Consider the following 14873-nt stretch of genomic DNA (forward strand, 5'->3'; position numbering starts at 1 on the left):
GTCTGAAACTGCCCACCACCCCAATTTGCAGAGCGCCTGTCGCCCCAAATGAAACACTGACTGTATCGAGGGTTGGCTGCTCTGCCTTTACATCCTCCCATACCCAAAATATGTGCAGACCCTCGTGAGGTCGATTGAAGTACCAATGGCCCAAATGTATCTAGAGCTTGCTGATTTTACTCAGTCACCTGTCCCCATGACTTCCAATTATGAATACAAGACACCAAGACCTCCCCGGCTCCTCTGAACTGCACCCCCCCCCCCTCAATCACATCAGTTGACACACACTAGAAAACATGCAGCTTGGTACTTGCTCCTCGCCTGATCATCTCTCGTTAGAGCCCCCTGAGGCTGTCCCATCAATTTGCTGCCCCCATTACTGTCCTGGGGTTTGCCTCGCCCACTCCCCGGGGTCGCTGCCACCGCAACGTGCACCAGCCATCCAGCCATTCCCTTACCTCCATTGGTGAGGTGAGGAATCTGAATTTCCCCTCTGCTAACACACAAAGTTTTGCCAGGAAAAGCATCATGTATTTCAAGTCCTTCTCACAGAGCGCCCTCTTGGCCTCCTCAAAGTTGCGTCGCTGATGTTGAACTTGTAGACTGAAGTCCAGAAAGAACCACACTGTTATGTTTTCGTACTTCTGGTCCTCTTGAGAGTGAGCCGCCTGAAGTATAGTGTCCCGGACACGATAGTTGAAGATCCTGGTGATAATGGTGCGGGAAGGGGCTCCCAGCTTTGGCGGAGCCCCAGTGCCCTATATGTATGTTCGACAGAGAAGAATTTTGAGAGGTACTTTGGACTCAGGAAGTTAGTAATCAAATGTTCAACTAAGAGATCCACACTCAGACACTCCGAACCCCCTACCACTCTAATTTTATTACTCCGAGCTTTGCCCTCCGGGTCCTTGACCCTGGCCGGAAGGAGTTCTTGTTGCTTCGTAAAGGTGCGCACCTGTCCCTTCCAGTGACTTTGAAGTGGTCTGCAGAGTGTGGATGTTGGACTCGGCGGTTTTAACCTTGTCAGACATTTCCTAGAAGTTTGCGCGCAGGAGGCAAACATCCATCATGACCGCATCTTTATGGGGTTCAAGCAGGGATTTGAGGTCCTTAATGGCCGCCATAATTGCTCTTATGCTCCCAACTGGTCCAGCCCCTTCCCCAATCTTCCTAGGGACAGCGTATTTATCCATCGTGTTGTTCTGTACTGGCATCTGACCCTCAGGTTTCACCGAGACCCCTGGTGCCGCCACTGGTGCGACAGGCAGGCAACGTGGACCAAGGCATGCCACTGCTGACCGGTCCCACTCCTGGCGCTAGAATCCCTGGGTCTCCTCAGTGAGGTCGCCGAAAGAACCCCTTCTCTTTTCCTTCTCGGCCATGCCTGCTATGCCTCGTGCCTTTCAGTCGGATGTTGTTCCAGGAATACGCCCCGGCAACCCCAAATAACTAAGGGGGGGGGGCTCGGGCCATGCAGGCCCCCCCCGGCACTCGACCCAGCCTTCGCTCCGCATCCCCAGCTCAATCGTCCCGTAGGCAGCAGTGACAAGGTAACATCTCACCTTTTGTATGGCCTCTTGCTGGCCCTGTCATGTGCCCTCTTATGACTTGGAGGATACAGGGTCCACGGGCACCCCCACTAGTGGCTGGCGATCGCAGCCCTCCCACACGGTCAATGAAGGGAGTGAGGCTTGATGGTGAGGCTGCTCAGCAGTCCACGGAGCGAGGCGAGGGCCCGTCCACGGCCCCTGGCTCTACTGTTTGATTTCTGGGGCATCCCGCAGGCCGTCTTCTAAGGCGTCGGGGGCCCCCGTCAACTGGCCCCAGGACCGCAGTTGGTGCCCTGGCTGTGTTCCCTCCTACGGCAGGGGTCCAATAGTATCGTTTTGTCTGTCAGCCAGTTACGGTGAGGCCCGGCTGCCAATGTGCGCACATAGCTCTTCCGTCCCTGGGCCTCTGTCCACGCCGGTCATGCATTCTTCCTCCTGGTGTTTCGTCTGCAGCTGAGTTGTCTGTAGGGGTAGTGGGTATGACTTACCCCGCTTTTCTGTTGCTGCTGCATTGCTCACGGGGACGCCACCCCTGGCCTGCTTCCCATCCACCTCTGCTGTCACGCTAGGGATCAATTTTGGGCTGTCCGTCCCAGAGATGCATGGGGTGGGTCACCGTTAACTACCAGGAAGGCAAGCTGAGCCCCCCAGGGCACAAAGTCAGGTTCTAGAATGCCGATTGGGACGGATTTCAGGACGGATGGTGGATCTGCAACATCGGGCTCAGGATTGGTTAGTGGATTAGGTAGATGTTGCATAGTAGAGGGGATATGATGGACCCCTGAGCGCTGCGGGAGTGTTGTGTGTGAGAGGTTAATCTAAAAGGTGGTACCAACACTAGTTTACTGTCAGTGTAGAAAGGCCAGGAACTCAGTGGGAATTAGCTGATCTCTCTTCACATCTTTTGTTGGAAATTGGGTCACTGGTTGATGGGGGTGAGACATTACTCAAGAAGCAAACCCAAAATTTACCTGGGCGAAACCCTCTGGTAGCTTGGCACAATACAGCCCGGCTTAACTTGGAGGCAATGTGTAAAGTCTTTCTGTAGTACTTCAAACAGTATTAGAGTGAAAACACAACACATGGAAAACCCCACACCATTTTAGAAAAATAAAATAGTGTAAATCATTTGACACCAAAACAACAAACATCCAATCAGTAGGACCTGAGAGATGCAGTTTTAAAGATTTAGGTAAAACAGTGCCTAAAAGCTGAAAGTGCAACTGTGATTATCTGGCCATGCTGGACAGGGACAAAGTCACAAGTTTGGTCAACATTTTTAAAGATTTAGGTAAAACAGTGCCTAAAAGCTGAAAGTGCAACTGTGATTATCTGGCCATGCTGGACAGGGACAAAGTCACAAGTTTGGTCAACAGCGATGGAGTGTGGTACACATACAGGGACCCAGTTAGGCCCGCTGTACCTTAAATCCTGGTTTTTCGAGCATTGCAAGATCCTGGGTCAAGGATGCAACACAGAGCGGCGGTTCTGATGAGCTGCTAGGCTGCAATGCAGAGTTCTGCATCGTTGTCGAGGATGCTGTCGATGAGGTGCTTGCAATTCAAAGTCCTGCATTGAGGGTGCATCACGCAGCAGCGGTGTCGAGGAGACTATGGTTTGTGAAGTTGAGTACGGCATGGGGTATTCGTCGCTCTGCGGTGGTGCTGCTGCGACTGCGAGGAGATGTGTTGCGCTGTCTCAGTTCTGCTTACAGGACCATGGCTGGGTTGTCAGAGCACCTTCAGGCCCACTTCCAATGATCCAGGACTGAGGTGGCCCCTCTTAGGGGCCAAGACTCACAACAAGTAGAGTCTAGGTGCTGGGTTCAAGATCGTTGGAACCTTTTCTGTGCCTGAGGCTCTGATCAGGAGGCCAGTCATCTAGTCCTTGGAGTCCCTCTGGTGGAGCCAAAGCAAAGTTGTGCCCAACTAGAGTAAGGGCTGCCGGAGGTCTCGCCATATGGTTGTGCATTCTATATAGAGTGGGCGGACACATGGCCAGTTTTCACTGACAGGCAGTGAAAACTGCAAAATGATTCTCGCGCCATGGGAGAAATTTCCCAGGGTGACGGGGTAATTGTTTTTCTTTTTTTTCTTTTCAAAAAGAAAACCTGTCTTTCGTTTTTTCTCAAAAGTAAAAAATTATATTGAAAGTTTGACGTACGGATTGATCATGTTTACGGAGCCGTCTGTGAAACTTTCAATGCATTTACAGGAACCACAGCAACAGCAGTTCTTGTAAATGCAAGAGAAGTCCGCTGGGCAGGTTGACAATTCTAACTTTGGCGGACAGATTACCCTTGCCATGGCGGGAGTAAAGTAGCCCGCCATGGTGATGGTACGAAATCCATCCACCAATCAGGTCCAGAGTTTCTCATGTTCGCCCTATTACGAGTTCCCTGAGAGATACCAGGGCCAGAATTACCAGTAAGATAATGGTGATTACAAGATGTTCCCTCAAGAATGAGAAATAACATGTAGAATCTGGAATACTGGGTCCAAGTCTGCATGTTTCCCCTTCTAGAAGGCTCAAATCAGCAAATTTTTATCATCTGCTTGGAGTACGTGATAAATGCTCCTGGGGCTTTTGCTCGTGCCCGTGGGTGGTTGGAAGGGGCCCGGGAGAGCATGAGGAAAGGTCTGGAGTTTGAGGACCAGATAATTACAGGTCTGGAGACACCTTAAAACTTGCAGTTGACTCAAGGGATATTCACCCTGCTCTGGGCAACTTGTACTTGGGCCCTAGTGTGTGCACATTGAGGTGGGCGGGTGTTTATAACAGGTCACAATTCAGAGTTCCAGAATTGAGGCTGAAGCTTGTGCATGTTTTTCACTGTGCCTATCAGTGGGTCATAAAAGTGCTCAGAACACACACTCATCTAATCCTTTACCTCTCTGCAGATTACACACGCAATGGAGATGTGTGCCAGTTGTGATTATGGTTCTTTATGATAGTGTAGGAAGGAGGCACACAGCTTTCAAAGTATTGACAGGGAGAAAGTGAAACTAAACAAAATGCAGTGCTTCCATGTGAGTTGGTGCGTTGTGTGTTTGGGGGGATGGTGACCTGAAGAAAATGCAAGGAAGTATATGCAGGACAGAGTGAAAAGAGGGCGCTGAAGAACAGAGAAATGAGGCGAGAGATATGCGGATGGAGGATTTCAGAAAAATGTGGGGAGAAAAAGGACGTAAGGGAAGAATAGAAGTGACTGAGACACTCCAAAGACTAACACCCCTTCTACAGACCTTAGTGCTGTTTAATTCACAGTCTCATATTTGAAGAATTTATGCACTTTCAATTCTAATTATTCACAACAAAATCATTGTTGTATCTGATACAGCTAAGAGGCATTGGCAATACCAATAGGCTTGTTTTGTTTTGCGTGCGTATCCGTTACTATGCGATATTCCTGCATACAATAATAGAAAATCAAGGGGAAGGTAAACATACTGATCGGGTGGTGTGCTATGGGACGCACAAGATTTTAGTTCCCATGTTTAAAGCCACACCATAAATCATATAAGCCACGCCTCTTGTAAAGGATTCCTAGTTATGCTTCTTAGGCCATGACACTTATAGAGACCACCAATTTTTCCCATCTCCCTAAAAGCCCTGCCAGAATTCTCACTGCTGACACCATAGGACACGCTTTAGCACCAACCTACTGCTCTGCCTGTCGTTGTTGGCCCGAGTGGCATTGCACCTCACTCCTGTCCGTATATGTGTGTCTAAAAATGATGCACATCTGTGGCCGTTCATGATTTCTTGATGCAGGTGGAGCTGTTGGGACAGTCACTCTATGTGTGGCTTTGACGACAAGACAAGATTGCTACTAGTCTCTAAGATCGATAGTTTGAGGATCGGGCTTGGTGAGTAAGCATCGGTTGTAGTGCTTGGCACCCAAAAGGAATGGTTTCTCATCTCTATTCCATACATTTGAAGTCCTGTGCAAATCGAGTGCTCCAGTAAGTTTTCAACCCCGTTTACTTCACTTCAACTCTTCTCACCCTGCCTTTTACCCACTGCTTTTCAACCCTGATTGTCATCTTCATGTCCCCATCTACCTCCTGCCTTTCCACAACGCCCTTGCTCATAGCGCTTTGCAGTCACAATTGTTAAGGGCCAACAATGCTTATTGAAAATGGAGGTGAGACTCCTGGGGAGAGATTAGTGTGTTCCTGATTGTCATTCAGTTATGGCGGTCCCCCTACCTGACTCTGCATTGTTTCACACCATAAAGGAACCTGTAACCTATTTGACGTTAACTTCCCACACAGAAGTCCCAGAATGGGCCTTTGGGGGCTTCGGTACCCAGCAAACAGAGCCCTTCAAGAGCGACATGTACTTGATCCCGGTCCAGATGTTTAGAGACCCCTTCCGCTTGGACCCCAACAAACTGGTGATGTGCGAAGTACTGAAACACAACAGGAAGCCAGCAGGTGAGGACAAAACACTACAATGTGCCTTAACTGAATGCTTCCACCCCACTGTTTGCACATGAGCACTCTTAGTATAATTAATATAGTATTTTAGGGCGATGCATGGGTACCACTTCTGGGAAGATAATATTTTTCTTCTTAACTCATAATATGATTGAATGTGAAAGGCCCTGTTATTTGTGTGGCTGGGAACCTCCTAGTGTTGCCAGTGATCCACAGAGCACATCTTGGGGTGCTTCAGGCACTTGATCCTGAGTCACAAAGATGACCATTAGCTGATGTTTCTGGAATTACAGGCCATTTTCTGTCCGGTGTTTAGTACTTGCCATGAAGAGGCATGCCTTCCTCCATCCCCATTTATAATTAGTAATATTTTATTGCATTTTTGCTACTTGATCTCCCGTTTTAATGTATAGATAAATGGAGGCTGGCAGACCACACCAGATATATTGGCTTTACCATTGCTTGCTGATAACTGTCAACTGCGTACACACCTTGCAAAACAGTATCATATTGCAGTTGCGGAAGGATCTTAAGTGCTTTAAGATTGTCTCAGTCCATCTGTTGGCCTCTGGCCCATAAGTTATCACCTGTTCCAAGGATGCCACACCATCCCACCATCCTCCACCACCTCCTTTCATCCATCTGTGTCCAGAATGTAACTTAATAGTGAATCATAAAATTGCCCTTTACCTTTTTCACACTCTGAACTCTCCCTTCTGCAACCTACACCACCATTGACTAGAGTGGGAGACTTTCCCTTTTCAGTAGTCTCATTATGACTGCTGTAGGATTCTGTCTCCTGTGATCAAACCTGGTGTGCATTCACCTGGAACTGCAAGGATTGCTACCCTAGTTTTTTCTGAATGATATTTCTGCAACACTTGGCGGGAAGCGAAGAGATAGACTAGTTTTTCCACCCCTATTCTAGTTCCAAACAATACCACTTTGTGTACAGCTGGGACCTTAGCATTCATGCTCGGTTGTGCATCAACCTGACTTTTACTTTTTTGACCAGTTATGCTTTGCCCCACAGATACCAACCTGCGGCACACATGTAAGGCAGTGATGGAGAAGGTGAAGGACTTCCACCCATGGTTTGGCATGGAGCAGGAGTACACGCTGCTGGGGGTAAACGGACATCCATTTGGCTGGCCAGAGAACGGCTTTCCAGGACCCCAGGGTAAGGGCGATAGCAGTGGATAAGCAGCTCTAGAGGATGAGTGCTGCTTTCATGCTGGATGGAAGGACTAGATCTTAAAATGAATAATTGATGATGGTTGTATCAATCAAGCAATAAGTCAATCAATCAAATACTATTTGTAAAGTGCAACACTGTCACCCTTAGGGGTATCTTGGCGCTGTGACTCTGTCTAAGAGGCAGGTCTTGAGTCACTTTCTGAAGTCTGCCAGTGAGGAGGCTGTACGGAGCTGGAGGGGAAGGTCGTCCAGATATTGGCAGCGATATAGGAGAGGGAGCGGCCACCGCTGGGGCTGCGACGGATGTGAAGAGTGTGTGTGAGGGAGAGTGAAGAGGAACTCAGGTGTCTAGCGGGATGGAGGAAGTTCAGTCGGTGGTTGAGGTAGGCATGTCCTAGGTCGTGGAGGGCTTTGTAGGCGTGCGTGAGGATCTTGACCTGGCATCTTTTCTGGATTGGGAGTATTGTCATAACCGGGCATTGAAACCATGCTATGATTGGTGTAGTGTGGATATTCAGCAGGTCCGCATTACTCGGCTGAATAATATTAGTCACAACACCCCAGGTAGAGTGGATACTCCCATACTGTTACACACTGATAGGAGCTGTCTGCATACTGAAGGTCACATGATCTGCCCTAAAAAAATTATTCTGTAATGAATATCTGGGTACAGGTGCTTTCAGTCAGGTATGGCGAGGTGTCTGTTGGATTTCACCTGAGATTTTTGCACACACACAGACAAAAACACACACACTTGTTAGTGTGAAAAATACTGTGCTTTTAGTACTCCTAACAATCTGCACTCCACTCCCTTTCCACTGCCCCTTAATCTCCCCTCATACCCTGCTTCTCATATAATGTATTTTAACTGAGAGTGGGCGAAGAATTACGCTCTGCCCACAGAGTTCGCGGAGTTTTGTGCACTCCGCGTTCCGCGGGGATCACAAAGTCTCGCAAAACTCCGCGAAGTGAGGTGGAGCGGAGTTTTTTTTCTCAAACAGCTCACCAATGTTAAGTTTGCAAGCGCTCATGAGAAAAAAATTACACGCTGGGCCTCCTCCTGGTGGGATTTCTCAATGCGGGTGGTCGCGGCAGGTCGCAACCGCTCGTGTTGAGAAATCTGCCATTCACGTTGATTATGCTGCAGTAGAACATATACTCGAACAGCACAACAAAGCTGCACCCTCTTGCTCTGCGTATAGTGCTGTTCGCACAGATTTTACAGTGCGGGACAAACTCCTGGCGCTAAAATTCAGTGCGAGCAGTGCTACTTGGTAAACTCCGCCGCTTGTGGATCTCCGCTGAGCGTGGCAGAGTTTTGCGTCACTTCAGGGAGTTTCGCAGGACGGAACTCCACGAACTCCACCCATAAATGTCAACGTAATTGTTGGGAAATCTGAAGCTCACCCCCTCATTTTACTGACCAAGCTATGCCCCAGACAGCCAGCTGTTTACCATCACATCTTTGCCTTGTGCTCAATTAACTGGAATGTGCTTTCAGAGCATTTCTTTCATACTTTTTTGCAATTTTTTTATATAGCACAAACTCGACTTGAAGGTATTGGAGCGCTTTACATCAGCACCAGTTACGTTACACAAGGATACATTCATTCTTTGGTAGGCACGGAGAGATTTGCCCAGAATCACAGGCTGTTGAGCAGACGCCTAGACTCAAACCTGGTTCCTCAATTCCAAAGTTGGCAGCTCTGACTGTCATGCTACATGCTCTCCCTATATCTTCACACCATTGAGATCTCTAGCTGCTGATTAGAAACCCACTCCCAAACACAGGTGTGTAGGCAGCATTGTACATCCCTACACCCTCGGCACAGATGAAGAGTAAATGTGGCTAACTGTTGCCTACTGTTGTTGCTAGGGCACAATCCACCTAAGCATGTTTTCTGCCCTCGCCAATAAATGGCACACAGTGCATAACTCAAACATACCTCCAGTGTTTCAGCATGCTTTATCTCACTGGGCAAATGGAACACATTTCTGCCACTGTGAAACGCTTAGGGCATGCCTCTTGATTCGCTCAAGTGGGCCGGGTCCCTCCTGGTCTCAGACCCGGCAGTCGTTAACAAGCATTTGCAATGCAATAGGTCTCGCATTACGCGAGTATGTGCTATTAACATTGCAAATAACAATGCCTTTTATTTTTGTTTTCGTTTTCGTTTCTAAAACAAATAAAAGGCATTGTCATTTACAATGCCAATAGATTAAACTCGCGTAAATGCGAGGCCAATTGCATTGCAAATGCTTGTTACTTTAGGGTCTGCCACAGTACCAGGAATATTGGGCATGGTGAACAAAACTACTCTGCAGCTGCAAACCGTGCAATTCACAAAAGTACAGTGCTTGTGACCCATAACAGCATGGCATCGCAGCAATCTTCTCCACAAATTCCAAAAACAATTTGGGGTGGTGGCGTATTAGCCTCGACTGGCGCCTTATGACCCCACATGTGCAACACAGGTTGTTTTTTGCTTGGACCTTCTGGCTATCTCTGCTCATGCGCTGCGTGGAGTTTTTCCTCAGTGCAGCCGACTGGAACGGGGGACTCGGAGACTAGTCATAAGAGGTGCATACGCTGTGGTCCTGGGAGTTTCTGAGGGGCTTGGGGGTTCACCATCTTTCCTTGCTCCTCAGCTGCTTCAGGACCTGATGGCTGCTGTGACTGACCACTCAGCGTGTATCATTACATTTTCAGTGGGAGAGGATATGGTGGCGTTATCAACGGGTTGTTAATTCTTGGGAGAGAATGTAGCCTTACGGCTACAGTGGTCAACCTCGAAGCTGGGGAACCGGGTTCGAGTCTCAGCAATGACGCTCAACATCCTGTGATTCTGGGCAAATCACTTAATCTCCCAGTGCCTAACAAAAATGAATGGGTGTCCTTCTGTAATGAAACTGGTGCTATGTAAAGCGCTCTGATACCCGATGTCTCGGGCCTAGTTGGCGCTATATAAAACTCTCCCAAAAAAAAAATATGTGCTTCAGAGGTTGTATTATTATATATTAAGAATAATAGTTTTCTGTTTTTACAGATTTATACAGATAAATACGGACAGAAAATGTGTTTTCAGTCGGTATTTATTTTCAAACGCTGAAAAATACTGAAAATTGTGCTTCTTTTGCTTGGCTCCCCATGCTGTCTTTCATGAGTCACAGGCCAGCAGCTGAGCAGATAGCCAGCAAGGAAATAAAAAACAGGGTAATGTTCCTTAAATCCAGGCATATAATATATATAGGAAGTATAATGGTAATATTTACCTGCTGGAATAGTGTTTTGTTATATTTGGTTGCTTAATTTATTTTCTAAAAAGCGACGGGTATCAAAGTATGAATGCATGTTCAGTTAAATAAGTGTGGAAATATACCATTTTGCAACTCAATTTTTTCACCAAAACACAAAAGAAATATGGATAAATACCAATCAGAGGGGCCAAAAATACATGTGAATTAATACAGACTGAAATGTTTAAAAATACTATAAAACCGGGAGCCCTCGTAATAATACAGTGGTAGTTTCCCCTGGTTGTAATGGGGAGCTTGTGCGGAACAGGACACTGTAACCCAGGTCTCCAGGTCCCCCAACTCAGCAGCTCAGCCACTGGACCACATCTCATCCTGGACACGTGCACTGCCCAGGAGACCCCTGGAACTGGAGACTAGACGGTAGAAGTGGCCTCCACCAGTAGACACCAGACTGCAGATTAGAGCTACAAGAGCTGTGCACTTGTACAGCAGATGAGGCTGCCGGAACTATCCCAGTACTGCATAAGCAGCCTCCAGAACGCATCTCAATATTCCAGATAAGGCTTTCAAATCTTCAGTACAGCAGAGGTGTCATCCAAAACCCCCCACAACACTCCAGATGAGTATCTAGAACTTGTCACTACACTGCAGAGAAGGTCTTTAGAAATGGCCAAGACACTAAGCATAACTACTCCAGAACTGGCAACTACACGTGGCACAAGGTCTCTGGAACTGGCAACTACTCTGCGTCTAAAGCATCCAGAACGGATCACTACGCTGTGCATGAGACCTTTATAACTGACCACCACACGGCACCTAAAGCCTCTGGAACTGACCAATCCACTGCACCTAAAGCCTCTAGAACTGACCAATCCACTGCGTCTAAAGCCTCTAGAACTGACCAATACACTGCGTCTAAAGCATCTAGAACTGACCAATCCACTGCGTCTAAAGCCTCTAGAACTGACCAATACACTGCGTCTAAAGCATCTAGAACTGACCAATCCACTGCGTCTAAAGCCTCTAGAACTGACCAATACACTGCGTCTAAAGCATCTAGAACTGACCAATACACTGCGTCTAAAGCCTCTAGAACTGACCAATACACTGCGTCTAAAGCCTCTAGAACTGACCAATACACTGCGTCTAAAGCATCTAGAACTGACCAATACACGGCACCAAAAGCCTCTAGAACTGACCAATACACTGCACCTAAAGCCTCTAGAACTGATCACTACGCTGTGCATGAGACCTTTTAACTGCCCACCACACGACACCTAAAGCCTCTAGAACTGACCAATACACTGCGCCTGAGGCCTCTAGAACTGACCAATCCACTGCGCCTAAAGCCTCTAGAACTGACCAATCCACTGCACCTAAAGCCTCTAGAACGGACCAATCCACTGCATCTAAAGCCCCTAGAACTGACCAATCCACTGCGCCTAAAGCCTCTAAAGCCTCTAGAACTGACCAATACACTGTGCCTAAAGCCTCTAGAACTGACCAATACACTGCGTCTAAAGCATCTAGAACTGACCAATACACGGCACCAAAAGCCTCTAGAACTGACCAATACACTGCACCTAAAGCCTCTAGAACTGATCACTACGCTGTGCATGAGACCTTTATAACTGACCACCACACGGCACCTAAAGCCTCTAGAACTGACCAATCCACTGTGCCTAAAGCCTCTAGAGCTGACCAATCCACTGCGCCTAAAGCCTCTAGAACTGACCAATACATTGCGCCTAAAGCCTCTAGAACTGACCAATACACTGCCCCTAAAGCCTCTAGAACTGACCAATACACTGCACCTAAAGCCTCTAGAACTGACCAATACACTGCGTCTAAAGCATCTAGAACTGACCAATACACTGCTTATGAGGCCTCTGGAACTGACCAATACACTGCGCCTAAAGCATCTAGAACTAACCAATACACTGCGCCTAAAGCCTCTGGAAGTGGCCAATACACTGCATCTAAAGCCTAGAGAACTGACCAAGCCACTGTGTCTAAAGCCTCTAGAACTGACCAATCCACTGCGTCTAAAGCCTCTAGAACTGACCAATGCACTGCGCCTAAAGCCTCTAGAACTGACCAGAAAACTGCACCTAAAGCCTCTGGAACTGACCAATAAACTGCGAATGAGGCCTCTGGAACTGACCAATAAACTGCGAATGAGGCCTCTGGAACTGACCAATACACTTTGCATGAGGCCTCTGGAACTGACCAATACACTGAGAATGAGGCCTCTGGAACTGACCAATACACAGTGCCTAAAGCCTCTAGAACTGGCCAATAGACTGTGCACGAGTCCTCCGGATAAAACCCCTTTACTGTGCATGAGACATCTAGAACAGAACAAAGTCCTGCATAAGAGGCCTCAAGTGAGGGCCACAATATTGTAGATAAATGTTCCGACTCTGGACATGACACCCTAAATGTGGCCTGACACGCGGTGCAGCAGCGTTAGAGAGAAGTAGAAGAAAGGCACAGCTGGTGATCTATATTACTCAAACACAATCATACAGAAACACACCATGAAAGTCACAAACAGCGTCTGTGCAAACTAAACTTATGCAGCACTGCAGAGATCGTGCTTTTTATCCTGCACTAAGCCTTTCATCCTTCCAAAGTCAATATGAGTACCACCGAGTCGAGTAACAACAAACAAAGGTTATCGGTCTACAGCGCCCCCTTGGGGTGAACGTGCGCCCTACAATTACACCTTAAATTAACATTTGGAGAAGCCCCTAGGGAGGGAGACTCTCTGCCTTTATAAAGCAGACTGTTGGGGTTCGGTCACAAACTCTACTTTAGGGCAGGGGCGTAGCTTCGGGGGGTGCGGGGTGCCTCTCGGCAGGGGCATAGCTTCAGGGAGGAGGGGTGGGGGTGTGCCTCTCGGCAGGGGCATAGCAGCGTGAAAGGGGGGGTTGGAAGGGGTTACATTTATTTAATAAATAGTTGAGTACAGGAGCTTTCAGTCGGGTATGGGAAGGTTTCCTCGGATTTCACCAGGGATTTCCAAATACTCTCAGACAAAAACACACGCACACTCTGGCCCCTGTTTTGAAGATCTTAAAACACGGTTGTTTTACAAAATACTGTTTTAGGACACATTCAGGTGACTTCTAGGGAAGGGAGTGACGCCCCGGAGCTGAAAAGGCCCTCGGTGCCCACCGGGTAAGACACCGCGAGCTCTATATTAGCAGCACATACTGCTGTCATGCTTTCACGAGCACGATTATTTTAACACTGCATTTTCGCAGGCTTTTAATGTCAGTTATAGGCTGCTGGTTGCAATACTGAGCACCGGTGCCGCGAAGATGGGTTTGGACGGGGCCTGGGGGGGGGGGGGGGAGGAGGAGGAGGGGGGTCTCATCTTAGCAGCGAGGAGTCACAGTTGGGAGTGGTTGTATTGGTCGGACAGTCTGTCTCCAAACTCTCCATCATCACTTGCTGTAAAGTTGAAGGAATTATCTTTGCGCAGGGACATTCAATCTCGACATCCCCCCCCCCCCAAAAAAAAATAGAGGTGCCCGCAGTTTTCTGGGACTGACACATTTCTCGTGTTTTAAATTTCTAAATGTTTATGTCTCCAAGCACTCTGAAGCAGCCGAAGGTGGCATGTAAGCGCTATATAAAGTCCTCCAATAAAAGAACTGATTATTAGCTGAGCAGTGAAGCAGCGCTTAAAGGTCTGCGTGATCTTAAATCACGTGTTTGTATCCAGGCACAACAAGGCACCCCTAATCTTTTCAAGGTTGGCAGTTTAAATACTATTGAGTTGGGGTTATCATCAGGACAGAGCGCCTAAAAATGGAAAGTTTACAGAATATAGCACAATCTGATAAAGAGAAATTATTAGGCTCACACAAACATGTAATCTTTTTCGCGGCTTTTCGTTCTGGTCATCTTGGCCTAAACTGAAGCAGCACGGATATCCATTTTTGCACATGACCGCTAATATTCAACAAATTGACCGCTAATATTCAACAAATTAATAAACACTGACAAAAGTTCCCATGTTCATCACAGGCGTTCAAAAATCTACTCAAGAACTCCAAGCACAAAGTATTGCCGACAAGTTCCTGAACTCTAGCAGGAAGAAAACCGCAGAACATTAATCACGAACTGGGAAAACCACAATAAAAGCGTTTTCACATCAACAGACACCAAGCAGGAAGTGGTATAAGGGAGGGGCTGGCAAATGGTGATCACTTTCGCGGCCGCTTTGATGTTCTCAGTGGCCCCGCGGCTCACTGAGAACATCAAAGCGGCCGCGAAAGTGACCAGGCAGGCTGACAAATGGTGCGCGCGCCCGGCGCACATGCACTGTAGTTGGCGGCCGAAAAGCACTAGTTTGCACTTCCAAAACGCGCTTTCTATAGCTCTCGCCAGAGCAGCGCTAAAGCGCTGGCTCAGA

General features: G+C 47.7%; 1 protein-coding gene across 1 annotated transcript in view; it reads left to right on the forward strand.

Annotated features, from left to right (window-relative positions):
• Positions 1–14873, forward strand: part of LOC146868741 (glutamine synthetase-like) — a 45135-nt gene that overhangs the window by 12303 nt on the left and 17959 nt on the right. The window contains exons 2-3 of the mRNA XM_085616127.1: positions 5828–5989; positions 7026–7172. Coding sequence (XP_085472253.1) covers positions 5828–5989; positions 7026–7172 — 309 coding nt within the window. The remainder of the gene's footprint in view (positions 1–5827; positions 5990–7025; positions 7173–14873) is intronic.

Source organism: Triturus cristatus, chromosome 1_2, assembly GCF_964204655.1.
Source record: "Triturus cristatus chromosome 1_2, aTriCri1.1, whole genome shotgun sequence".
NCBI classification, from domain to species: Eukaryota; Metazoa; Chordata; class Amphibia; order Caudata; family Salamandridae; genus Triturus; species Triturus cristatus.